General features: G+C 48.5%; 2 protein-coding genes and 1 long non-coding RNA gene across 11 annotated transcripts in view; 1 reads left to right on the top strand and 2 right to left on the bottom strand.

The window, feature by feature from the left end:
• Mettl13 (methyltransferase 13, eEF1A N-terminus and K55) overlaps positions 1-16861 on the bottom strand; it is a 59469-nt gene extending 42608 nt beyond the window's left edge. For 2 of the 5 annotated variants that reach the window (XM_013075350.3, XM_021265426.2), the window contains exons 1-7: positions 16227-16661; positions 13950-14709; positions 12440-12639; positions 10644-10839; positions 9406-9573; positions 7770-7985; positions 5232-5363 (exon numbers count right to left, since the gene is read on the bottom strand). In XM_013075350.3, coding sequence (XP_012930804.1) covers positions 5232-5363; positions 7770-7985; positions 9406-9573; positions 10644-10839; positions 12440-12639; positions 13950-14709; positions 16227-16379 — 1825 coding nt within the window. In that variant the 5' untranslated portion in view covers positions 16380-16661. Of the gene's footprint in view, positions 1-2727; positions 3954-5231; positions 5364-7769; positions 7986-9405; positions 9574-10643; positions 10840-12439; positions 12640-13949; positions 14710-16226; positions 16662-16745 lie in introns of those variants that run through there. The other 3 variants (XM_004853430.4, XM_004853431.4, XM_087194099.1) reach the window with 3 other exon arrangements.
• A 73-nt stretch (positions 16862-16934) lies between these two features.
• On the top strand, positions 16935-24983 carry LOC101702777 (uncharacterized). 2 transcript variants are annotated; one of them, XR_015444324.1, is made up of 3 exons: positions 16935-17076; positions 20710-20812; positions 21761-24983. It is a non-coding gene; the product is annotated as an uncharacterized LOC101702777 (long non-coding RNA). The 2 variants fall into 2 exon arrangements; XR_015444323.1 differs by having other exon boundaries at positions 20710-24983.
• LOC101700678 (putative deoxyribonuclease TATDN3) overlaps positions 17085-25276 on the bottom strand; it is a 30004-nt gene continuing 21812 nt past the window's right edge. For all 4 annotated transcript variants that reach the window (XM_087194118.1, XM_087194119.1, XM_087194120.1 and 1 more), the window contains one exon: positions 17085-18408. The gene's annotated coding sequence lies outside the window, so the exon portion shown is untranslated. The remainder of the gene's footprint in view (positions 18409-25276) is intronic.

Below are 25276 nucleotides of genomic sequence, written 5' to 3'. Positions count from 1 at the left end.
ACCAGGGTTTAAATGTGATTTCTTGCGCCATCTACTGGGAAGCACAGGAACCAGCTCAAACCTGAACTAGAAACTTAGAGCCTAGCCCTGGGTCACATAAGGGGGCTGTTTTCACTGCGGCCTGACCCTTTCCTGCCTGTTCTAACGAGGACCTCAGACTCCTTGAAACACGTCTGACCACATTCTATGCTGCCCTCACGTTTTATCCACAAGTGGTTCCGGAACTCATGCACAAGTTGGAATGTGTCAGCCCTACTGTCTCCTCAGCTAGTGGGTAGCAGCTGTTTTTCCTTTTTGTATCCTCAACATAACCACAGCATCTGTCACAAAATAGCCTCTCCATAAAATGCCCACTGAATAAGAAAAAGGAGACCTGCCCCTTTTAACCACCCCTATCCCCCCTACTGGGGCTTGAACCCAGGACCTCCTGAGCTACATCCCAGTCCTTGTTTTTTTTTTTTTTTTTTTTCCTCATTTTGAAGCAAGGTCTAAGTCTCTAAGTTGCCCGGGCTGGGCTCAAACTTGTGATCTTCCTGTCTCAGTCTCCCAGAGTGCTGAGATTACAGGTATGACCATCATACCTGGCTAGCTTTAACAAATCTACAGAACCAAAGGACAAGACAACCCACAAAGGGAAACTGGATTACCCATGGTTTACTAGTCTTTGAGCTCCACTGAGGAGACCTCAGGATGCACACTCAGGACCTAGTTATAATGGGGAGTGTAACTGCTAGGCACCATAACAGAAACTAACCTACATGACAAGCTGATCTCCTAACATTACTCAAGGGAAATCCACTCAAAGGACAAGGAGCTAAGAGGTGGGCTGGCACGCAGGTGGGAGGAGAGCACATTCCCAATATCAAGTGACAGCTGCCGCTTGTAGCCCAGAGCTAGGCCCAGACAATGATGGCAATCACAACTCCTTCCTCATTCCCTTAACATATACCCACTCACAGAACCCCTGTGGTCCTCCACTCTGGCTGCACAGCAGCATCACCTGGAAAGCTTGAGATCCTGATGCACAGGCTGCACCCCAGACCAATTCAATCATCCCTGGGGGTGTGGCCCAGCTTCAGTGTCCTTAAAAGTTTCCAGAAAGGGATCTGGCAATATGGGAAGAGACAAGAGGGAGAAAAAGGGGAAGTGGATGGGATGGAGATGCAACATGCTCACTTCACACATTTCCACCTTTCTTGCTTGGCCAGTGGAAATTTAAATTTGCAACCCTTCTCCTGTGTCCACATGCCTAAGGGTAGGCAATATTCTCATAAAGGCCCACTTGCCTGTCATCAATACAGAAGTGAATGCTCTCTGAAGATGGGGTACCACAGGCTAAGGACTCTATGCCCACAAAACCTCGTCCTCACTCCTGGAGAGTGCCTGAGGTGTCTGAGTCAACAGCCTGCAGCTGGTGAACATACTGGTCTCTACTGGCACAAACTTACTTTCTGTAGGAAATTAAACGGAAACTGCCTATTAGTCAGCTTTCTGTTACTCTAACAAATACCTGAGATAAAGCAAATTATAAGGAGGAGAGGTGCATCATGGAGGCTTCAGTCCATGGTTGGGCAGACCCATTGTTTCTGGGTCAGTGCTGGGGCTGCACATCATGGCGGAGAACTCATGTTGGAGCAAGCTGCTCATCTCATGCAGCCGGCAAGCAAAATCTGAGGAAAGGGTCGGGGTCCCAATACCCTCAAGGGCACACCCCCAATGATCTCACTTCCTGCCACTAGGCCCCACCTCCTAAAGGTTCCACCACCTCCCATTAGTGTCACAGGCTAGGGGCCCACCCTTCATCACCCTTAGGGGACATTAGCAATCCATACTATAGCACTGCCCAACTGTAACTTCCCCCCACTGGACTTTCTTCAGCCTTCAGAGGGTCAGATCACTTTTCCCTTAGTCTCTCAAAAATGTTTAGGACAATTGTTATCCCTAAGTGCTTCTTTCCACCTTGGAAGAAGTGCACAAATACATATACCAGTAAACCCATAATTCCTGAACCTCCTCCTGAGATATGTTTGGTAGCTTTTCCTCATTCTGCTAATTCTCCAACCCGGCTGTGGCACCGAAGTGTGTTGCTCTGAACTCCACACAGCACCAGGGGCTGATGTGACCACGGAAAGGCAGACAAGGTCCTCTAACTCACACCATGAACCTCTGGAGCCTATCCTAACACTGCATAACCATATAGCCGGGGCCGGCGATTTAGCTCAGTGGTTTCGCCACCTGCTGTGCAAGCGCAAGGACCCGAGTTCGATCTCCGGTACCAAAAAAAAAAAAAAAGCCAAGCTGAGCCTTTTGGGGTTCAGACAAGAAGGACCGTCTCCTTACATGGTTCCAGAGGAAGACCCTTCCCCAAAGAGCAAGTACCACCTATTTCTGATGGGTTTTTTTTTTAAGGTTTTTTTTTTCTGGCACCAGGAATCAAACTCAGAACCTTGCGCCTGCTAGACAGGTGTGGTGGTACTGAGCTACACCCCCAGCCCACCACCACCTGTTTCTAACAGATAAGATCTAAACACACTACTCTGTACTCACACACCTCTTTAATTGAGCCAATTTTGTGAGGATGACAACCTACCATTGAAATACGCTTTACTTCAAGAGACTAGAGTCTATTTTAAAGGACCAGGGTGGCAGCTGGTGACAGTGTCTATTTTCCTTGGTACTGCTCACTAAGTCAAGCCTAAAATAATTAAGAGATGAAATCCAAGCCAATATTGGAACAACTGGTTTAATGGTCTCGATGAACACATATGACGGATGCTTCTGGATCAAGTGAGGTTTGGGGTTAATGGAGTTTTGGTTTAACTATCCTTTATTTCAGATTAAATGAGATGATATATGTACACCACTGAGAATAGTGTCTGGAACATGTTAACTTTTATTATTAATACGGTGTTTGGGGTTTTGTTTTCGTTTTTTGCTATTTTTAAGCTTCTTTACTTCCACTACAGGTCTTTACACAGTCTGGCATGTAACTGTCACTTAGTAAACGTGAATGAAGAAATGACAGAGACTTCCATCCGCCTGGTCCCTGACATACAGTGATGGAGAAGCTATCCAAATCCCCATCACTGAGAACAGGACAAATGGCTCAGGCTGTAATGTCTAGGTAATTAAGGTAAGCTGTTGAGTAGGATAGCAAATTCCTAAAACTGGGACAATTTTAGTGACAGTTCCATCTGCAGGGAGACAAAGAGTAGATGTTCTTGCAAATCTGTCTGCTTCTACAGAGACCGCTTAGTCTTTTGGCATACAAGGCTCTATCTCACTTGAGATGATTCCTACAGAAACAGAAAGGCATAAAGCAAACACAAAGCAATAAATGAGATGCAATCAAATCTGATTGTAATCAGTCCTAAGAAGTTTGGCACCTGTTTCTTAGGACATGCAGTGTCTGCTAAGAGTTGCAGCAAGGAAGCCTCCATCCGCAAGGACGTGGGGTGGGAAACAAAGATGACCGACCCAAATGACACGGAAGAGGACAGAATGGGAAGGACTTTAGTTTCCCAGACCTTCGGGTAATCTCACCCAGCTTGAGGCTGCGGGTAGTAGAGTATGAACCAAGGAAAACCACAACTTTTTAAAGTACTGTGCATTGTAGGACTTGCTTCTGGCAGGCCAGGAGTCCAGTCTGGGCGCTTAGAGGACTCTACGGCCTCACGATTACACAATCTTCACAGTCTTGAGCATATCTGACAGGACATATGTGTCGTCCCAGCCCCTCCCTGGCTTCCTCAGGGTCTGCTCCAAGGCCCGGGCCATTTCTAGGAGCTCTGGCGTGGCAAGCTTCTGCTCAGGATGCAGCTGACAGAACAGGATCTCGTTCACTTCTCCTTCAATTCGCCTGACATACAGGAGAGGAAACACCGCCTTGAGTCCAGCCAGCACTGAGTCCTTTAGCCCTAAGTCTCGGCACACAAGGTTCAGGATAAAGACACCTATAGGGTGGGGAAGAAAGAGTGGACTGACCACGGTTCAGGAGACATATTGGAGACAAAGATCAGCTCCCAGGAGAAGGCCAATTTCTGTCCCAGAGAGGCCGGTGGACTAAGAAAACACACCTAAAGCAGCAGTGAGCTTATGGAGACCAAGCAGCATAAAGGCACAAAGAGAAAAGTATGAGGAACATGGAAACCACAAGAAAACTTCAGGTTTACTTCTGTGCAGCTAACACATTACCATTCTGTATGCCTTCATTTCTCAAAGAATGGTTTTGAGAAAGAAGTAATATCCCCAAGAAAGAAAACTCTACTTATGCCACAAGGATGTTACATTCTTGACATACACGTCATGGAATATCTTTTAACCAATGAGAAGACCAAAATTACCTTGTTATCTTGCAAATAAGTTTCTAAATCAACTTGGCCCATTACAGAACCTTACATCAAAGCAAAGCACTCAACGGTCTGTGAACACAGAGATCAAGAGCTCCAGCTTTCAAGTGACGAAGACCTGGGCTGGAGTTGCAACTCTTAACAAGTGTCACCCTGGCAAGTCACTTGACCGCAGTTTCCTCATCTGAAAGCGGGCTGCTGTGAAGTTTAAAGAACACACGGCCCAGTCCAGGACACACAGGGCGCATGCAAGTGGTAGCCAGTGTTACCATGCTGGGGGGAAGCGAATTGCCACAACCACTTTGGAAAACTATGTGGCAGGATCTACAGAAGCTGAACATTCATGTGACCTATGACCTAGCAGTTACAGCCCTGTGTATATGCCTGAAACCTGCAAACGTATCTCACCCCACGTCCTGTGTTAGAATGGTAATGGCAGCACTACTTCCAATACCCGCAAGACGAAACAAGTCCAAAATCAGTAGTGATGGTGGGTATGTTAACAGTGGTATACTCACACAATGTGAACAGCAATAAAAATGAACAATGTAAACGCAGCACTGTGGCTGACTCACGGCATGCTGCGCAAAAGGAAACAAACACTTGAAGAGTCTATGACATATGATTCTATCTATGTGAAGGACAAAAACAACCAACCAAGCAGTGGTGACAGAGTAGTGATTCACTTTGGGAGGAGGATGAGCTATGGAAAGGGGTTAGAGGTAAACTTCTGGAATGCTACAAACGTCCTATGGTTGGTCCTGCTAAATAGACATGTTCCATTTGGGAAAACTCACCAAGTTACACACACTCATCTGTGTATTTTATTAAAGATGAACATTCTTTACAGGCCACCACCCCCCAACCTTCGGGGCTCCATACCTTCTTGGGTCAGGATGCTTTTGACCTTCTGCAGGAAAGGCCGATCCACAAAACCTGGAGGGGGGCAGCTCATTCCCAGTGCTGGGTCCTTACTGTCTGCGTCGAACATTATGACGTCGTAGTGAGTCCGTGCTAGGGAAGAGAAGCAGGAGCCTTCGTCTTTGCCAGATAAAACAACTCCTCACACCCCTACCTCGCCAGGCCTGCTCTGAGACCTGTAGCAGACAAGGGTGGCGGAGTCAGAAGAATGACGAGGCAGGTGTGGTTTGTCTGTTAGGGCCACAGTCCAGGGAAGTCCCTGTCATCAGTTTAAACTGTCCCACAGGAAAGATGAGGCCTTCCCCCACATTTAAAAGTAACTTCCAGGGCCGGGGATTGAGCTCAGGGGTTCCGCTGCCTGCCTCGCAAGCGCAAGGTCCCGATTTCCATCCCTGGTACCAAAAAAAAGGTACCTTCCAAAGGCACACAGATTAATGGAGAACAGCACATGCTCCACGTGTGCTTGTTAACCCCACAGAGCATCAGAGTCACCTTGGAACGTTTCTAAGCACTTAAGAGTGTGGGCGCTACTCCTGACCAACTACATCAAAAACCCTGGGATAGATAACAGGGTTCAGACAGGAGGGAGATAGGAGCCTCTGATATTTTTCTTCAGCTCTCCAGGTAATTCAAGGCGTGAGCCAGGTGCACACCTGTGATCCCAGCAGTCAGGAGGCTGAGGCAGGAGGTTCACTCAAGTTCAATGCCAGTCTCAGCTACATAGTGAGTTCAAGGCCAACCTAAGCTACATAACAAGATCCTGTCTCAAAAAAACAAAAACAAAAAACAAAACAAAGGACAGAGTTGCGAATCACTGATCCAGACAAAGTAGCTGACTGGGCCTTTAAGGGCTGACCCAGCAAACAGTAACTTTAACTCTGGAAATAGCACATGTTCCCTCATAGGAGAAAATGTCCTGAAACCTGAGTTTGTGTCATCTCTTCTACATGAAAAAGAGCTGGCTCAAGAAAGAAGATATTGCCACATGAGTGAGATGTTGACCTGCATCTGCTCCTTCCTATAATGTTACGTAGTTTTTACAAGGGAGAAGCCTGGAATGCCACTGGCTGTTTCTAACAAATTCTAAGGCTGTGCTAATGGTGATTCAGTAATAAGTACTTCCCCCAGACTACTGCATGCCTATTACTGTTCACAGCACAGATATATTTGTGGGGATTTTTGTGCATGTGTGTACGTGCATGTGTATGTGTGTTTCAGTGTGTATTTGTTTGGTGTTCTGGAGATGCTAGGCAAATGCTCTCTACCACTGAGCTATGCCACTATCCCTGATTTTGGTCACTAATAAAGATAACGTGCTGGCTCACCGAAGTCCAAGGGAAAAGATGGCCCACACTTTTATCCCTGAGACTTCTAGTAATCTGAAAGTTGTGGTAGTTAAAGATGGCGAGGACCATCCAAAACTAACCTATAGATAATAACAACAGCAGCACCATCATGGGCTAAATACCCACCACATGCCTGGCACCGTGGTAGATGCCTCACATCTCCTGGGCCTAAACCCATCAGCTGCTCTTAGGGAAGAAATCTGAAAAACTGATACAGTTAAGCTCAGTCTGCAATTAAAATGAAGGCTGCTATTTGTCCATCCCAGTCCCTAAACACACCCTCCAGCTTCCTGGTGTGCTACACCACTCCTGGAAGACATTCTAATTCAGGAAAAACAGAGAATCTGTTACTGAGTGCGCAGACCAGAGAAGGGCACCCTGGGCTCCAGAGCAGAATGGAGCCAACCTGACTTTTCCCTGAGGCCCCAAAGTCCCTGGAAGCCTCTGCATCTGTATTCAAAGTTGCAAAAGGAGCAGAGGAGCTCATAGAAAATTAATATGCCTTTTGTTCTAAGTCTAGGGTACAAATTATTATAGCAAAATGTTACTACAATTCTAGTAGCAGGAAGGCTATCAAAAGTCCCACAAAGTAACATCTGCATCAGGGTTTCTCAACCTCAGTACTGCTGACACGGAGCCAGATAATTCCTTGTCATCAGTGGCTGTCCTGTGCACGGGAGGATGTTTAGTAGCATCTTTGGCCTCTATTCAGTGGATGCCCCTGGCGTGTCCCCCACACAATTTTGTGACAACCAAAAATATGTTTGCAGACAAATGTTCCCTGAGGTTAAGAACCTCTGATCTACATGCATGTTGTTTTTACTATATTTCTGACTTCACATCCAGCCAAACTGTTTATAAGAAACATCTCCTAATGCACACAAACATCTTGTCTTCCTTCTTCTACACCTAGCTGTAGACTTCAGCTTCCTTGGAATGGTGAAGAGGCAAGTCTATTTTATGTGTTGCTGAACCCTTAGCAGAGTGCTAAGGACAGGGCTGACACTCTACATTTACTGAATAAACATAAATGAACAAATGAACAGACCCTGGAATGATACTGATGCCTCCTCAAAGAAATGAATTCTAGAGGCCCCTGAGACAACCTTGGGACAGTCTCCCCAACACCCCCCAGATGCAACTGCAGCAGTACCTTCTCCTCCTGCCAGGCTGCTAATATAGTCCAGGCCATCTGCAATGTGGACTTTCATCCGGTCACTCTGGGAGAAGCCAAACCACTGAGTGGCCACTTCCAACATGGAGGGATCGATCTCCACAGCATCAACGTAGGACTTAGGGAAATGATCGTGGACGAAGAGAGGGAGGCTGCCCCCGCCCAAGCCCACTACCAACAATGCCAGTGGGGTCTCTGTAATAAAGAAGAAAGTATCACTTTGCCACCTGCTCACTGTGAAGTTTTATACCATCCTCTGGGAGGACGAAAGAGGAAGTTAGACTGTTGGCTCTGCTCAAGGATACAAGACTTAAAGACCTAGTTTCCCTGTCCCATTCCAAGACTATAGGAGTTAACTGAAATTTGAAAATTTCAGTTATTTGAAAATTGGGCTTCATGCTGACTTGATCCAGAGGATAAACCAAGGTTTTGTTATTAGGGTCCTATAAAGATCTCAAAGCACACAGGTGACAAGGTATCAAGAGTCCCATAAGAGTTACTAGAAAAACATCCCACCCCAAGAAATGGAGAAGCAATGGCTGAGCAATTTTATTCCTGATCACAAGGCAGTACAGATGCTCCTTGCTTGGCTCTGGACTCAAAAGGCCATAACTGCCTTCTAAGACAGACCTACCAAGCAAGGAGGACCCATCTAAGTGCCATAAACTATAGGAAAACAAGGCCCCAGCCCTAAGTAGAGAAACCACAGCAACCACAGGGAGACTGAAGGAAGACAGGAAACAAAATGACTACAGGGAGACAGACACAGTAAATCCAAGAACTGCGACCCTGGGGATGTTGTTAACACCAAGAAAGACCAAAACCACAAGGTGCCCCAATGAGGCATACTTGGGGATGTCGGGCAAAGACAGTTGTAGGTACATAAAGAAATCTGAACATATTTGTTAATGTGGTCAGATCCAAACCTGTTATTATTGAGAGGCCAATCAGTGCACTAAATAAAGATTCTTTACATAGAAATTCAAGAATTGTGTCTCATGCTCAAATAAAACACTATTGAAAAGCCACACATTTACCCAAAGGCAAAGAAATATGAGATTTAAGTGCACCATCTAGTTAACATGCATGTTAACATGTGTATGTGTATAATACATACATATGTATGTAATCATTCATCAAGCTGAGCAAGTTAAAACCTATGTCCTTTACTTATCTCATGAATAATATTGTATCTTAATTTCAAAAAGAAATGAACATAAGAAAACAAAATTTAGATACCAACACTTGTAACCATTCAAGATTACACATTGAGGCAAAAGCTACATGAATGAACTGGGAATGGTGGTGGCCAAAGCAGGGGAATCTCAAGTTCGAGCCAAGCCTGGGCGACTGAGTGACTCAGCGAGACCGTGTCACAAAACAAAAATAAAAAAGGCCTGGGGATGTACCTCAGTGCAAAGGCCCTGGGTTCAATCCCTGGTGCCTCAAAAAAAAAAATTACGTTGATACTCATTTAACTTAGAAGGTAGCTAGGATGAAGAAAGTATGTATGTGCCTTTGTGAGTTGATAGTCACTGTTCTCAAGCTACAAAGCAACTCCTCTACTTCCGTAATCTTACGTGCTCTCTACTGTGAAGGCAGTGGTGTCTCTCACCTAGAAGCAGCTCCGGGTTTCTCAGCAGGGCAAGGCCGGCAATCATGGCTTTATGGTGTTCACAGCATAGGTAACTCTTATCAATGGACTGCTCTGGGGCTGGAGGGAGGTCCTCAGAAGTCTCAACAGGCCACTGCTTCTTCTTGTCCTTTTTCCGTTTCTTCTGGGCTAAATGAGAGATCCAGACTAATGAAGTCCTATGCTTCTCATAGTTCTTGGAAAGCAAAGGATACCAGCAGCCATGACTTGACCAGACTTGAGAACCAGATGTTAATATATAATAATATTATAAACTGGTTGACATCAATCATATTGACAGCCCGGAATTGGCCATGGAGGGACTATTTTTATCACAGAAGTTAGCAAACTACAAATCAGAGCTTCCCCTCTCCCTAAGAAGGTTATTTTAGCATTCAGCATACACCACTGGATTCCAAGGAGTTGGGAAAGGAAAGTGGCAAAAGCACACTCAAAAATCAAGGAAAGCTCAGCCAGGTACAGTGGTACACACCTATAATCCCAGCTACTTGGGAGGCTGAAGCAGAAGGGTCACAAATTTGAGGCTGGCCCGGGCAATTCAGCAAGACTCTGTCTCAAAATTAAAAACTCAAAAGTGCTGGGAGTGTAGCTCAATGGGAGAACACTGCTGGATTCAATCCTCAGTACCATAAAAAAAAAAAACAGTAACACCTTGGAAAACTCAACTGGCAAGAGCAAAGTTTACTCATAAATTCTTTTACAGAAGACGTAGTTACTAAGTGCCTTCTCTATGCCAATTATTGAACCAGGACTTTTGATCTCTTTGCCCTTGTAACAACTCTTTCTTCTAACAATCTTTCCCATTCTTGGCACATGGCAACACTGAACAGTTAAGTCAATAGACCCAGGATCAGTAAGTGGCACAGGCAGCTATGGGACTGCCTGTCACCAACACTGTCATCTTCCCACCATGCCACACAGACAATACATAGCATCTGGAAAAGGAAACCGAGGAAGGGCAGAAACCCCATAAAGAGCCCCCTCTACTTTCCCTCAACTGCTCCATCACTATCATATTGAACAGATGGTTCTGTTCTCCTAAGAATCCCCTGCTTTTCACAGCAGCATCCGGTACTGATCTGTAGCTATAGCACGCTTTCCAGCTCTCCTGCTGCTCACCCACACTGTCACAATGGAGACCCCAAACCCAGAGCCCACACCATGACCATCCAGGTCCCACCATGCCTGTGACACTTCACCTCTGTGAGGCACATCCTTCAGCAACCTGGCTTCCGACTGCACCACATTTCTGTTGCTGAGAAAGATCAGCCGCCGAAAGTATCGCCTGTCGTCCCCTTGCACATCCTCGATGACATAGTCGCCACTCAAGGGGCTGCAGTCTTGGTGCTGAACAGTCCGGACTCCAATGTCCCCACCCACAGACAGAAAGGGCACCTGAAGGTACAGCCAGGGGCAGAGTCAAAACACCTGCTGAATTATAAGATACAAGAAGTTATAATCCTTCCCTCTGTGTGCCTATGAGGAATCCCCATATCAAGGATCTGCAGAACAATTTCAAAGATTTGCCATTTTGTTAAAGTACTTCTGGAGGCCTCTGAATGGACCTCAAAAATTTTACTTCACTTTTTGAAAATTAACTGAACACATACGTATCTCCCAAACCACTAGAGATGGTTCTTCCCAAGAATCTGTCATCAGAACCCCCCAGAAATCTCGCAACAGTGCAGAATAAAATCTAGAAGGAATCCTCAGGAAGGGATCTAACACTGAGAAAGAAGCAAAGATAGCAAAATCCAAGACAGAAACCACTCCTCTAAATGTGGAGAAATCTCTTTCTTCCTCAAGTTCTTGTCATCTTTTTTTCCCACATTTTCCGAAATCTTGGGAGAAAGAATACATTTCCCCCCTACACCTCTCCTACCATCTTTACATTTATGTATCTTCTTTGTCGGGGCACTGTATTTGATAATCACCAGTAATCTGTGACCTTGCAGACAGGAGCACTGGTGAGAGAAAGTCAAGGTGAAACTATAAAGTCTCTCTGATGGGTACCAAGCTCAAGGTCTTCCAGGAAGAATCAAACATACGGTTGTCTGTCAACACAAGTTGGCCTAGTGGACAGGACCACAGGCTGGGAACCCAGGGCCCGGGATTAACATGTTGGCTTTTCCACTTATCAAGAAGGATAGGACTGGGGATTTAGCTCAGTGCCTCGCAAGCGCAAGGTCCCGAGTTCGATCCCCAGTACAAAAAAAGAAAAAAAAAGAAGGATAAAGTTCTTACAATAAAGCCACTTGTCAACTACTGCTGGTGCCCAGGATGGCACAAGGCAGGTGTTGACCGATAATTTCAATATCATATCACCATTTTGGCAAAACCCTCAGTTTCCTTCCCAGCAAAATACCAGGCCAGTGATGCTAAGATCCTGAAAACTGTGCTCAGCTGGGTTGGCCCTATCTCTCTTAGGCCCTCAGATAACGAGAGTTGAGAGAAGCAAATGGCCAAGGAAATCCTTTTCCAAGGTAGGAAAGGAAAACCAGTCTGGTCTGGGCAATCCACAACACGAACAGCTGGAGGCTGGGAGGGTGTCCAACCGGCGGCCCACGAGATGGACATCCCTGTTAGAATAAAAATATCTTTTAAAAAGTAAGTTTTGTTACCTATACACATTAACTGTGTTGTACGTTTTATATGTGGCCCAAGATGATTCCTCTTCACTCTGTGTGATCCAGGCAAGCTAGGTCATAGCCATGCCTGGATTCACATTTCCTTCATGCAATTTCTAGAGAATGAGAGCCCTCTCACACCCCAAGACAGATGCCACTGTGGTTCCTATAATGAGCAACTGCTCACCTTCCTCTCTCTGCCTGGGGTAAGGGAAAATCGTCTTAAGTCCATTTAACCTCAACTGCTAACACCTCTCTCAGGATCAGCAGAGAGTCACAGATTCTGGCTGTTTCCAAGGCTCCCTCTGCCTTCCTCACTGCTAATGCACTCCAGAGACCAGTGAAAGCTGCTGCCAAAGCTTTGGTACCTGCTGCTGGGCAGGCATCCCAGCCGGGGCCAGCTCCATGACTCTGGCCGACAGCTCTGCCTGAATACTGTCCATGCTGTCGTACTGCTGACCTCGATGAAGGGCCACTGTGATCAGCCTCCTGAAGCCCGCACTGGCTGCCAGTTGCTTCCGGCCTTCCTCCATGCCAAAGAGCCACTCAGTCTCCCGGCCCTGGGGAACTGGGAAAGAGAGAGCGGGTTACAGGGAGTCCTAGGAAGAATGTCCGTGCCCCCACAACCACTATGCCCCACATGGCAGGAAGCCAGCCCTACCCGTGACCAGCATCCTCCTGGCCTGAGACCCACTGTGGGGCTATCAATCCCTAGTTCACTACACCCAGCAAAGCAGCACATCAGACCTGGAGGACCAAGGTTAGACTGGAATGTGGGCATGTCTATGAAGCAAGGGGAGCAGGCACTTAACGCAAGACAAACAGCAATAATAACAAGGTATATTACATGCCAGGCATGAGTCCAAGCAGTTTACAAATATAAACTAATGGAATCCTCACAGTAATCCAAGATGCAGTAGCATTACTGTTGTTTTACAAATGAGGAAATCAGGCACAGAAGTTACATTATTCACCCCAGTTCACAAAGCTAATACATGGGAAAGCTGAACTCAAACCCAAGCAGTTCAGTCCCAGATTCCATGCTCACATCCAGTGCGCTATTATTCCCACAGGCAGACAGGTGGGATTGTAAAATACTTGGAAAAATGGCTCAGTTGTCAGGAAACGAATTACCAGCATGACCGTGATCTTTTGCATATGTCTGCAACTTTCTACATTTGAAAGCATTTCCTCACATTATCTCTTGATCTTTATTAAGGTAAATCTAGTATTCTTTACTCTCTTCAATAATGATAACATTTATAAACCATTTATCACATGCCAGGAACCATTTCTAAGAGATTTTACACTTCTCACAACTATAGAAGAGGAGTTACAATCTCATGTCACAGATGAGGAAACTGAGGCACAGAAAGAAAGGTAACTTGTTCTGTATCACATCACTAGAAGTGGCTGCTCCATGACTGGAACCCAAACAGTCAGGTTCCCTTTTTCAGCTACTTTGTACGGCCTCCCTAAATTCTACACAAAAGCACACCAACTCTCCCAGACCCCTCAGCACACAAGCTGGAGCTGTGACTAGAACTCACTCACGGGCCAGCTAATTCAGCACTGCTTCCATCATTCAATGCCAATTAACTAACACCTCTATGTGATGTGTGACCTGCCTGAATTTATCTCCACTCTTCCCTCCCATCACAGCTGTCATACCTTCTCAAGCCTTTTCAATGGAAGATGAGAAGGAGTAAGACTGAAATCTAAGAAAACCATTCCTCCTGCTCCACCACACCTAGCCTCATCTAGCTCTCTGGAACCACCACCCTCTGAAGACAAAAACAGCCAAGACACACCCATCCACCAAAGCCCAAGCCCAGCCCCAGCCCTTCCAAGGAAAGAGATGGAGCAATTCCAACTCACTGATGAAAATGGCAAAACGATTGTCCCGCGATGGTTTCACAGCGGGGCTGTCCACCACGTGGAGGGTGTAGCGTGGCTCCCCCGTGTCCCCACTGCACAAGTCCAGAGACACACTCCCCAGCCCGGCCTTGCACCGAAGCTGGCCGCACAGCCATGCATACTGCTGCCGCTCCTGCACAGCTTCTGCCAGCCGCTCGGCACTTTCCAGCCGCACAGGCTTGCCCTGCTCCTGAGCACACAGCTCAAAGATCTGAAGGGCAGAGCCAGGGACCGGCCTGAACTTGGTCATGACGAAGGCAAAGACAGGCAGGGAGAACCGAGGCTCTGACTCCAATGCCTGGTCCTGGCTGCTGGCCACTTGGTGCACCCTCACCATCCACCCCTCCCGAGAGAAATGACCCACTGCTTTCTTCAGGACGTGAGCCTGAGCCAGGGAGATGCAGAGGTAGCGACCGCCCACCTGCAGGACGCGGCCAATCTCAGCCAGCATCCTGTCCACCAGCTGAAGGGTCTTTTCCTCCTCATCTGTCAGGACAGCATCCAGGGTGCCCTTGTCCAACACCACCTGGAAGGAGGCATCCGGAAACTCCATCCGTGTCATGTCCATCTTCAAGAAGCTCATCTGGGGCCGGCGGCGGGCATTGCGCTCCCTCATCTGCTTGATGACCACCTCGCTGATGTCGATGTTTACCATGTCCTGATAGCCCACATCATATAGCTGCCCGCTAAGCTCGGAGCTGCCACACCCAATCACCAGCACCTGGGGAAGAAAAATCACAGGCAAGATGGACGTAATCAAGGCGCGGAAATGCACTTCCGACACTATGAAAGTAAGGCTCCCCCTAGCGGCTGCCTGTTTTCCAAAGGTAGAGATGCTACTGTCCAGAAGTACTAACATCACAGTTAACATTAGACTCCAGCTTGAAACACTATGGATTAAAGAAGTATTAGTGAAAAACACAGTTGGTTACAATACAGGTTATATGCTTTGAGGTGCAGAAACAAATGAGTCAAAGCCGTCCTCTCAAACAAGCATGCATTAATGACACATTAATGTCACAGAATCCAAAGACAGTAGCTACAGTTAGAAGCTCCTGCTTTCCTGTTAGACACTTAGGCCTGGCATGAAGCCTACTTCATCTATTCACTCATTCCTTTGCTTCACCAGACAATGAACTACATTTGTAAGGTTTCAACTTTTACTCCCACCATGGATTCCACTTCAAGACATTTAAGCTATCCTGAAGTCGAAGTTACAACAGTTATTGCCTCCCTCTCTGTGAAGCAATCTCCCATTCATCCTGCAGAATTCTGCTCCGATGTCACTATCTCTGCAAAGGCATAGTTCATGGAGAAATGCATAAGCTATGGAGCCAGACAGGCCTGAGTTTAAATCTCCACCTGACTTCCTGTATGTCTGAGCGCCAACACCCTTGTAAATAAGTGCATGACTATTCACCTGAGTTCAAGGAAAGAAGGAAATGACTGCACATATAAGAAAACAACAAGGCCAGGGATTTAGCTCAGTGGTTTCGCCAACTGCTGCACAAGCTCAAGGACCTGAGTTCCATCCCCGGTACCAAAAAAAAAGAAGAAACGAAAACAACGCCACACAGGAAGCTTAGCATAAGCTTCCTTTACAAATGCTATTCTTGGCAGAGTGTGGTGGCACACACTTGTAATCCCAGCACTCCAGAGGCTCAGACAGGAGGATCACTGAGACTTCAAGGCCAGCCTAGGCTACACAGTGAGTTTGAGGCCAACCTGGACTACACAGCAAGACCTTGGTCCAAAAATTTAAAAAAAAAAAAAAAAAAATGGGTCTTTTTCCCTACTTCCCGGACAATAGCACTTCTACTTAATCTATTACTGCACGGTTCTGGAATGTGTGCGGAGCTTACATCTTAACTCTCTTGTAGCTTAAGGGCTGAATACAGTAAAGTACCTGGAACTCAGTGAGCGCTCAACAACTACTGAATAAACACAACAATGAAAGGTTGCGCGGGATCAGAAGAGCACACTTTAAGTGTTGTACTAAAGAAGTCACTATTCCAAGAATTGTTATTAATTCAAGGACGCCCTGGGGCGGGAGTCTTTTAACTGAAAATCCTTTAGAGACTATTTTAATGCTGTCTTTTGGCAGGAACAAGGCATGGAATCCCGCAAGTGCAGGTCCCACAGGGGCACCCAGCCCGTGTGCCCACCGAGGGCAGGAGCACCATTAGCAGTTCCCGCCTTCCAGAGCACGCGAACGGGGCCCTGGGCCGCGACCCTTACCTTCTCCCTGGGCTTGATGTACTTGTGCAGCACCCCGCACAGTTCCAGGTAGGTCCCATACCACTCGAAAGCCTGCTTTCCCCGCTGCTGGAAGAATTTCTCCCAGTAGTCAACAGAGCCAAACTCCTTGGAGCTTTTGGGTAGAAGATTCATGTTACCCTTGCCCGAAGCGCGTGTTCAAGATCTACACCCTGTGAAAAACCACGAGGGGCTCCAGGGCGCTGCAGGGGCAATGCTATCTACCCACGAACGCGACGATCTGGGCCCCCACTCAGCACCCAAGGAACGACCGTGACACGGCCAACGCACGCGAGTCGCGGGACTTAGTGTACACACGCCTACGCCCTCCGCGGTGTCCCAGTCCGTCCCCTCGTGCAGAACCCCTCACACTCTGGCCGAGCTGGTTCTCAGACCCAGAAAGCACATCCGGGTGTGAGGCCGCGTGACTGGCCAGCCACCCCGATTTTATTGGTTCCCCGCTCTTTGTTCCTGGCACCTCATTGGCTGAGAGGTGCTCACCTCCCTCTGAAGGCAGCGCGGAGGGCTCTATTGGCGTGCTGCGCAGCGGTAGAACAGCGGGCCACACTCTGGGCGGAAAGGCCGGAGTCTCCATCCTGCTCGCTAGCAGCGCCGCGAGGGGGCGGCCTTTTCCGAGTCTGCACTGCGCAGGCGCAACGGAAAGCGTGGAGCGCGGCCTGCTTTGCCAATAGCTACTGGGTGCTGAGTGTGGCGCTGCATGGCGGGCGCTGCTTGCGGAAGGACGGGGCGGGGGGAAAGCTTTGCTCCTCCGAAGGAAGTCTGTGTCACTCTCTCCATCTGCTCTGGAGAGTTGAGGAGTGCTCTGGACAGGGTGAGGAGTTTCCTGGATTCCTTTTATAAAGGCATTAATCTCATTCGAGAGGAATCTATCCTAATTAGCTCCCCAAGACCCCATTGCCTAACACTGTCACCTTGGGTTGGGAGGGGATGAAGACATTCAGATCAAAACATTTACCAATTGCCTACTAGGAGGCTGTCCCTGGGGGTACACAGCGGGGAGGGCCACAGTCCCTGCTGGCTAGGACCGTACACCCCACAGCCTGCCCTGTTTGGATGACAGTGGAAGACCTGAGGCCCTGTCTGGCTGAGGACCTGGGTACTGGGGCAGAGGTGGCTGGTGCAGGGCATGGGTGCCCAGCATGAAGGCCACAGCCAGGGTGACTAAAGCCACCTGTGCCACCCTAGGCTGGAATCTAAGCTCATGGTTTTGTAGCTTTGTCCCGGAGCTGTGGAGAGCCCTGTGCCTCACTGATCTTGCCAGCCTTTGTTACGTGTTCATCCATTCATTCACTCACTCCACTGTCACTCGCCGGGACCCCAAGCTGTGCCGACTTCTGGGAATACAGGCCTGGGATGAAGAAGACAGCCCTGAAGGGAAAGGGGCCAAAAGTGGGTGTGGCCCACACATCCCGCGGCACACTGTCCTCACCAGGCCCAGCATGGGGTGGAAGTGAGCAGTTGGACTCGCCTGTGAGTCCCCAACTCACTGCTCTTCTCGGGGGACGTGGGACAGGCTGCTGAGGATGTGCCAAGGTGGCTGGGTGGAGGGACCTCCTGAGCAGGGTGGGGTGAAGGTGGAGGAGGCACAGCCTGGGCACCCCTGAGGGAGTTTGCCTGCAAGATAGTCAGTGGGGCCCAGGCACGCCAAAAGCTGGGCCCCATGGAAGTGTTTGCTTGAGTTTCTTTTCCTTTAAGAGGAGAAGGAAGAGTGAAGAAGTGCAGGGTTGCAGAGGGAGAGCCCAAGCCTCCAGACCCCAACACCAACAACCTGTGTTCCTCAACTGGCAGTAGCTCCAAGCTCCCCTTCTCATGTGGTGGTTTCTCAAGCAGGAAATGGGCCAAGGCACAGTCTGTGAGGAGAATCTTTCCAGCAGATTCCTCTCAGGTCTCTTTGGCCAGAGTTGGGTCATGGGCTAATTCCAGTGGTACCTCTGTACTCGCTGTTAATTGGTTCCAGGAGGTGTGACCATGAGTATCAAACAAATTGTTGTGGCTAGAGAGCGTAGCAAGTCAGAAGCAATTGAAGCCAAGTTCTATCTAGCCTGCACATTGATTACCCAACAAAGGGTGAGTACAGAGACAAAATTTTCTTGTCAAAATGTCCCAAGTACCAAATTCAGTGAGTTCCAAAGCAGTTGTGTACCTAGGTAAGGAGATAGGATCGATCAGTCAAATCCATCTGTTTGTGCCAGCTAGACCTACGGACAAATGGAAACTTGGGATTCTGTTAGTGAGAAAGGGAAGGGGAGGTGCTGCTGGGCAGGCTACCAACCATCTCAATTAGAGGAACACTTTTAGGAGCAAGAAACCAAGACTGCCTGGTTGTTTTAACCAGGAAGGAATTCATTGAAAAGAAGGTCTGGATGAGTCTGGAGGAAACTGGCAGGAGAGAAGCAGGAAGAACAATAAATGCCTGTGGCCAGAACCCTGATTTGGATTCCTTATCACAGACAGGAATCCTAGTAGTGCTTCTGGGCTTCCTGTCATTTGTACAACATCAAGACTTGGCAGAAGTGTAGTATTGGATCACAGCACAATGCAGACCTGTGTCCTGGATACCTGGATGTAGAGAAAAGGTGGGCTTGGCATTTTTAGTCCCAAATAGCCACCAATGGGATAATCTCTTGCAATAGGAAATAGCAGCTGGACACTGCCCAGCCCAAACAAAGCTTGGTAGCCTAGCTAATACCCAGGACCACAAAAAGCCTTGCCTAAGCCGGTGGCTTGAGCAGAGCAGTTCCTGGGAAAGCAGCAACTGACCTCATCTTCGTCCACCACAATTAATTACCAGGAAGCAAATGCAAAGTGATGACTTTGCCCCTTGCATCATTTTGCAACTCTTATTAACCGCTGCAAAAGTTTAATTTGAACACAGCACTCATATCCGTTTTGACAGCCAAGTTTGCAGCATGATGTAGCTGTTTATAACTTGCAGAATTTTAAGAACAGAGTTTAAAAGTTCACATTAGAAAGGACCCTGCCTCTGAGCAAGCTGAGGAGTGCGACCTGCGGCTGCCTCTCCGCGGGTCTTCCACGTGGGTGGCGCCCAGAAAAGAAGACACCAATGGGAGCACAGCCCCCACCCCCACTCCCCCCCACCCCCGGCGGGCAAGGACTGCATCCCAGTGATTTGGACATGGGTTGAGTTGGTCAGGCAGCTGGGCTTGGATTTCGTAAGTTCTGCTGTACTGGGGCAAAACGATTTGTCTGCACCACCTCCAATTAAAATGAGTCCAACACAGGTCCATACAATAGCAGTTTCACCACTCCTAGGGATCAGGGTGGCAAGTCCCCTAAGGATAAGGCATTAGTGTGCACCCAAGCGCATGCGCACACAGCCCAAACACATGTGCATGCGCAATGACACCTTCCTGGGCAGCAGTTAGCTCTGGAAACGCAGGGAGGGCAGGCCCAGGCCTGATGGCGAGTGAGTGGGCCTTGTAAGCCCCAAGCTGGTTGCTCCTGGCTCTAGAGAGGGAAAAGCCACAGAGTCTGTTGAGGTGACTGCCTGGTCTTTGATGGAGGCTCCCTGGGTACAGCTTCTTGGAGAAGCCATGGGTTAGGATGTGTCAAAGTCCTCACCTACAAGCCCCGTAGTTCAGTCCCTTCACTCGGGTCGCCCAGCTCACCATGAGTGCTTCGTTCCAGCTCGACTCTGGTCTCTAAGCCAAGCCCAGTGGTCAGATGCCAGTCCCTTATCAGTCCAGACAAAGCCAGGGACTGCCATGGACACCGTATCCCAAAGCAGCAGGACAGGGTTTTGTTCTCCGGGAGCCCCAGGCTGGCTCATGGGGGAGGCACAGGCTTGGAGGCCAGTATAGATTTATTGGCTCAGTCAGTGGATGCTTCTGGTTCCCCACCCACATACAGCCCCCAGCCATGGGCTGATTTATGCCACCTTGGTTGGGATGGACTCAAGTCCCTCTTCTGCAGGAGCTCCACAGGCATCTCCCAAATTCAGGAAGTTGGTAAAACAGTGCTTCACATGAACATAGAGATGAACAGAGTTGCCCTTGGGTCTTGGATCAGAGAAGAGGCAGGCAGAGAGGGTGGCCACATGATGGTCTGGAGGTCCCTCCACATTTAGGGGAAAGGGACATTCTTACCAGAATCTGTTTCCTGTTCTAAACGATTATAGTCAGCCTCAATAATTATTAATATCCAAAGTCCAAATCCATACCTAAAATAGGTTAAGATTTTGCTTTACCAATAGTGCCAGGACCATCGTATTTTCACAGTTGGCTTTCGTTATTCATTCTCAAATATGCACGGGTGCGTGCCTGTGTGCAGAGTTCTGTGTAAAAGCCTAGGGCTTTGGTGTCCTGGGTCCCTTGAGCGTGAAGGCTGCTCCGCTTTCCAGACTCGGCTGGCAGTGAAAGACAGTGAATTTGAAATGCATGTCATTTTGTGGTAGCATTGAATGTGAGCCTTTGGGGTTTTATAGGTAGCCCCTGAAGATGAAAGGAAAAAGGCGATGGGAACGAAATAAGATTGCAGCCTCTAAGTGCCGAAACAAGAAGAAGGAGAAGACAGAGTGCCTGCAGAAAGTGAGTGCTCCTCGTCTCCCCCACTCCTGCCCCTGCCACCCTGTGTGGCTGTCAGAAGGGGAGTTACAAAGCCTGGTAGTTGGTAGCAGAAATGCCAGGTGCAGAATGAGGAGGTAGCCAAGCTGTTAGCACAGCGGATGGGACACTGGGTGCAGGAAAAGCAGGTATGAATTAAAATCCTCCCACGCACTCCCAGCAGCCTTGGCCATTCCTCACAGATGCAGCACCCTCCTGGCCAGTGCAGCTGAAGAGGCTTCACCCGCTTGTTTTCCCACAAGGAAATTGCCAGCTCTCATTTGGCTCCATATGAGAAGCCTTTCATTAATCTCCTCAAACAAGTTCTTTCCTGGATCCAAAAGCTGTGGTTACTTTTCTTTGGGTTCCTGTCTTCTGCCTCACACAGGCTTTTGAGCCCTGGCTCCTTGGGATCACTGTGGGACAGTCCATGTGGGCCTCAGAGCCCTGTGTCTTCCCAGTAGCTACGTCGCTCCCCCAGTGTGGACAGGACAGAGCAGAGTACCAACCCAGGTGCCACAGGGCCCTGAAGCCCCTGCTGTTGCTTCAGTGGTTCCATAGAAATGAAGAAATTTGTGTGTTGCCGAGTACATTTTTTCGGGGAAGGTGAGCTTTTCAGTGAGGTCAGTGACTCCCAGACTCAACACCGTGAGACTGAATTTCTCCCTAGCCCTTTGGGTCTCGGTGCCCGGCATGTGGGCTGTTGGAGCCATGCGGAGATCTCTGAACTATTGATCCTATTGCAGCTTTGGCCCTGGTAGCATCAAAGCCTCCTTGGTGGCATCTCCAGAGCTTCTCTGAAGAGGCCCCCAGGTTTAAAGGCTTCTCCAGGTCTGCACACTCCCCTCCCTAGTCTTCATGGGGACAAGGTTCCCTCTGCAGGTGTCCCCCAAGGTGGCTTCCTTCCTCATGCCTCTGCCGCTTGTCCCTCAGGAGTCAGAGAAGCTGGAGAGTGTGAATGCTTAGCTGAAGGCGCAGATCAAGGAGCTGAAGAATGAGAAGCAGCATTTGATATACATGCTCAACCTGCACCAGCCCACATGCATTGTCCGGGCTCAGAATGGGCGGACTCCAGAAGACGAGAGAAACCTATTCATCCAACAGATAAAAGAAGGAACACTGCAGAGCTAAGCGGCCATGGTGTTGGGCAACTGGGGAGTCCTCATTGAATGCTCCTTTTCCACCCAAAACCCTGAAATCATTGGAAAGCTGACTTCCGGTGTACCTCTAGCATCCCAGCATTGAGGCAAGAGGGCCCATGGCAACTCCACTGGGCCTCCCCACTTTGGACCAGGGTGAGCGCATCCTTTGCCTCAACTCCAGGATTTAGGTCTTAACATACTGGCCATTCTTTGCCATCCAAATGGCCCCTGGTTAGGGTCCTGCCCGTCCGTCAGGATTCACACAGAAGTGTCTGTACCTTGGGTGGGCAGGGTGGAGCCATCTCCTCCTCAGCGGCTGCCCAGTGTCACTCAGGGCATATGGAGCGAGAGCGGCAGGCATCCAAGTGTGAAGGCCAGGGCTGTGCTTTCTAGCAGATACGCTGCTGTGTTCCAGAATTACTGTGCGCAAGGCATTCCTTTCCAAACTAGGCATCGTGCTCTTTTGATGTCTCTTTCCGTGATTATCCTCAGGCTGGCATCTGAGAGTCTGGGGTCTGTTGCCGTGGACGGTGTCTCAAGAGTGTTCAGGAGGCCCGAAGAGCTTGGAAGCCCCAGAGAGCAGAGCCGTCCTGCAGGCCAGTAGGGTGAGGCCTCCTTTCCCATGGCGCCTAGGCATTAGGAGCAGTCAGGGACAGGGCTGCAAGTCCTGTTCAAACTCAGTTCTGGTGTCATGGGAAGAAAACAAAGAAAGTCCAACTTGCAAGAGCCGAGGACTCTCCACTCAGTGACATAGGTCAGGAGTTATTTCTAGGCCAGAAGAGCTGAAGACTATTGCGTTCTCCTTTTCTGGTGGTCAGAAGCCAGTCGGTGGAGGCATATGGTGGGAGCCAGTGATGGCCGGACCTTCGTGTTACTGGACGCTCACGCGTTGTTCTTGTCAAGTAGCTGTGTGAAGAAACCCAGTCTGGAGCATTTGAAGCTGTGAGTGGTCACTCACTCACACTGGCTGCAGGACTCTGGTTACTGTCTGTTAAAATTCTGATGTTTCTGTGAAATCCTCCTCAGTACTATCATTACAATTTTCTCTAAGAGAAAATATTATTTATCCCAGTATTCCTCTCGGTGTAATAAATGTTGGAACCAAGACATGGTAAATGTAAATGTCGTGCTGGCTTCTATTTTTCTAAATCTGTGGGTTGTTGAAACCTAGTCTCTCCCCACCTGTCCCCTCTTCGTGACGCGGATGATTCCCTTTGAACATCTTGGGGTGTGAGCCTTTGTTTCTTGGGGCACCACCAGGTGGGATGGTTGATTTTCAATTCTGTTCCTCAGTCTATGGCATTGACATCCTGAAACATGTCACCAAGCATATCCTTTAGATCAGCTGTTCGGTCCTACGATATAAAGTCTGAATCGCTCAATACGTCAACTGTCAGTTTCTCTGAAGGTACAAGTGTCTGCAACACCTGTTGTCCGACTCTAGCCTCCAACACCATCCTTTGCGGCACTGCACTCCTCTGAAGGAATTATCTGCTTGGATTACAAGTGCTGTGACATCCAAATGTGTGTCTCTGTATTATAAATGTATTGCATATATCACTAAAAAGAATGGGAAGGGGATGGGGGAGAGAGAACAGCGTGGGGCAGGATGGATGTGGTAGTTCCCAGAAAGGTATTCCACTTAATTTTCTGGACTTCCCAGGGCAGATGACCCCTCAGGTCTGGAATAGAAGCAGGCTCCCTTGCTCTCTGCCTGAGCACATACATACCACTCCCAGGCCAGAGATGAAACTGACCGCTCTGCTCCTCTGTGATGTTCTGCACACTGACTTCATTCTTCGGCCTGAACGGTGTGCCTGCTTCTCTGAACTCATGGATAGTTCCTTTCAATGACCACGTATGATGCAGGCTTACTAATTTTGCTGTTTGAATTGCCCATGGGGGCTGTTCCTCTGTAGAGAGTCACCTGATGCTAGCACCATTCCCTGTTCTTTCATGTGTAATCTGTGTGTCTTATCTGGGTGGAAGGGAAAGTCCCCTTCTGGTTAAGCTTGACTATGTCAGTTTGATTGGCTTGGGAGCCACCCAGGGGATTAGGAAAGCACACTTCTCAGTGGGTCACGAAGGTGTGAAATTAGGAACTCTACCTGATCCCAGGCCCTGCCTCTGCACTGTTCCCCTGCTCTGCTGCCCCACTGCCATCTGCTGAACATCTTTGTCCTGCCATGCCCTTCCACTATGATGTTTCTCCTTTAGAGCTAGCCAACCATGGACTGAATCCCTTAAAACCAGGTACCAAAGTAAACTCCTTTAAGTCGTGGGTGTTGGGTATTGTGTCTTCGTGTCAGGAAGGCTAATACACCCTGCATCGACCCTCTGGCCACGGGTAGAGTTGCCTGTGCCAGCTGCTGTGAGACTCAACACCACTGTAAACTGCCACGGACAACAGGGGATTAGGGGAAGGGAGAATTGGCGATGGCGAGAACACCTGACCTGAGAATTGCACTGTGTGGTTAGTGTTGTAAGACTGAACAACAGTTACTCCATCTTTGTAATAGGGCCCCAACTTTCTGCTTCTGTTATGGATCACCAGGTAGACATCAAGTTCCAGGGATGCACTTGTTGTTGTGCCAGGACGGTCTGTTGTGTGCGTAGCGTTCTGTCATGCTTGCCCAACTCCATATCTGAATATGTTATCTTAAGGACAATCTGTAAAAGGTCTGTTTTATCTCTCTCCTCCGCTTTTGTATTTCTGCTTGCCAACTTCCCGAGACCCCCTATAAAAACAGCTTCGGACTCTGAGCCAGTTGCCTCTCTACACTACGTTGCTTTGGGAGTGCCGTCTGGCCAGACTAATAAAGGTCTGTTTTACTTTCCAACTTGTCCGGTGTGTTCCTTCCCGGGTGTTCTTCACTGCACTCAGCTCCTCGGAGCATTTGGTAAGGCCCTCGGTCTTACAGTGTGACCATGAGTTCTTTTAACAAATGCATTTAAGTTAGTTGTTTTATGTATCCAGGTTTATGTTTTGATACTTTAATAAAAAGACAAATGTGTATCTACCATAAGTCACTTGGTTCATCTTACTTCACATCTGAAGGAGAAGGGAAGCTGAGGAGGGTAGGCGGGGGTCCGGGGGTGTAAATGCAGATGCAGGAGCCACCAGGATAATTAAACACCGGCCTTCAGCTGCCTCCTGTGCTGACAGCACACTGGCAGGGCCTCGAAGGCCACCCTCCCTCTCTCACTTGTTGCCCTGACATCTATCCTGTCATCTGTTTCAGAATAAAGAGTCTGACAAGGTCTGGCTTGCGGTGGGGACTTTGGAATTGAGTCCTTCCCATCAAGA

Source organism: Heterocephalus glaber, unplaced genomic scaffold (assembly GCF_053883595.1).
Source record: "Heterocephalus glaber isolate CG9 unplaced genomic scaffold, H.glaber_assembly_v1.0 deba00001600, whole genome shotgun sequence".
NCBI lineage: Eukaryota > Metazoa > Chordata > Mammalia > Rodentia > Bathyergidae > Heterocephalus > Heterocephalus glaber.
This window is presented reverse-complemented; position numbering and strand designations above follow the sequence as displayed.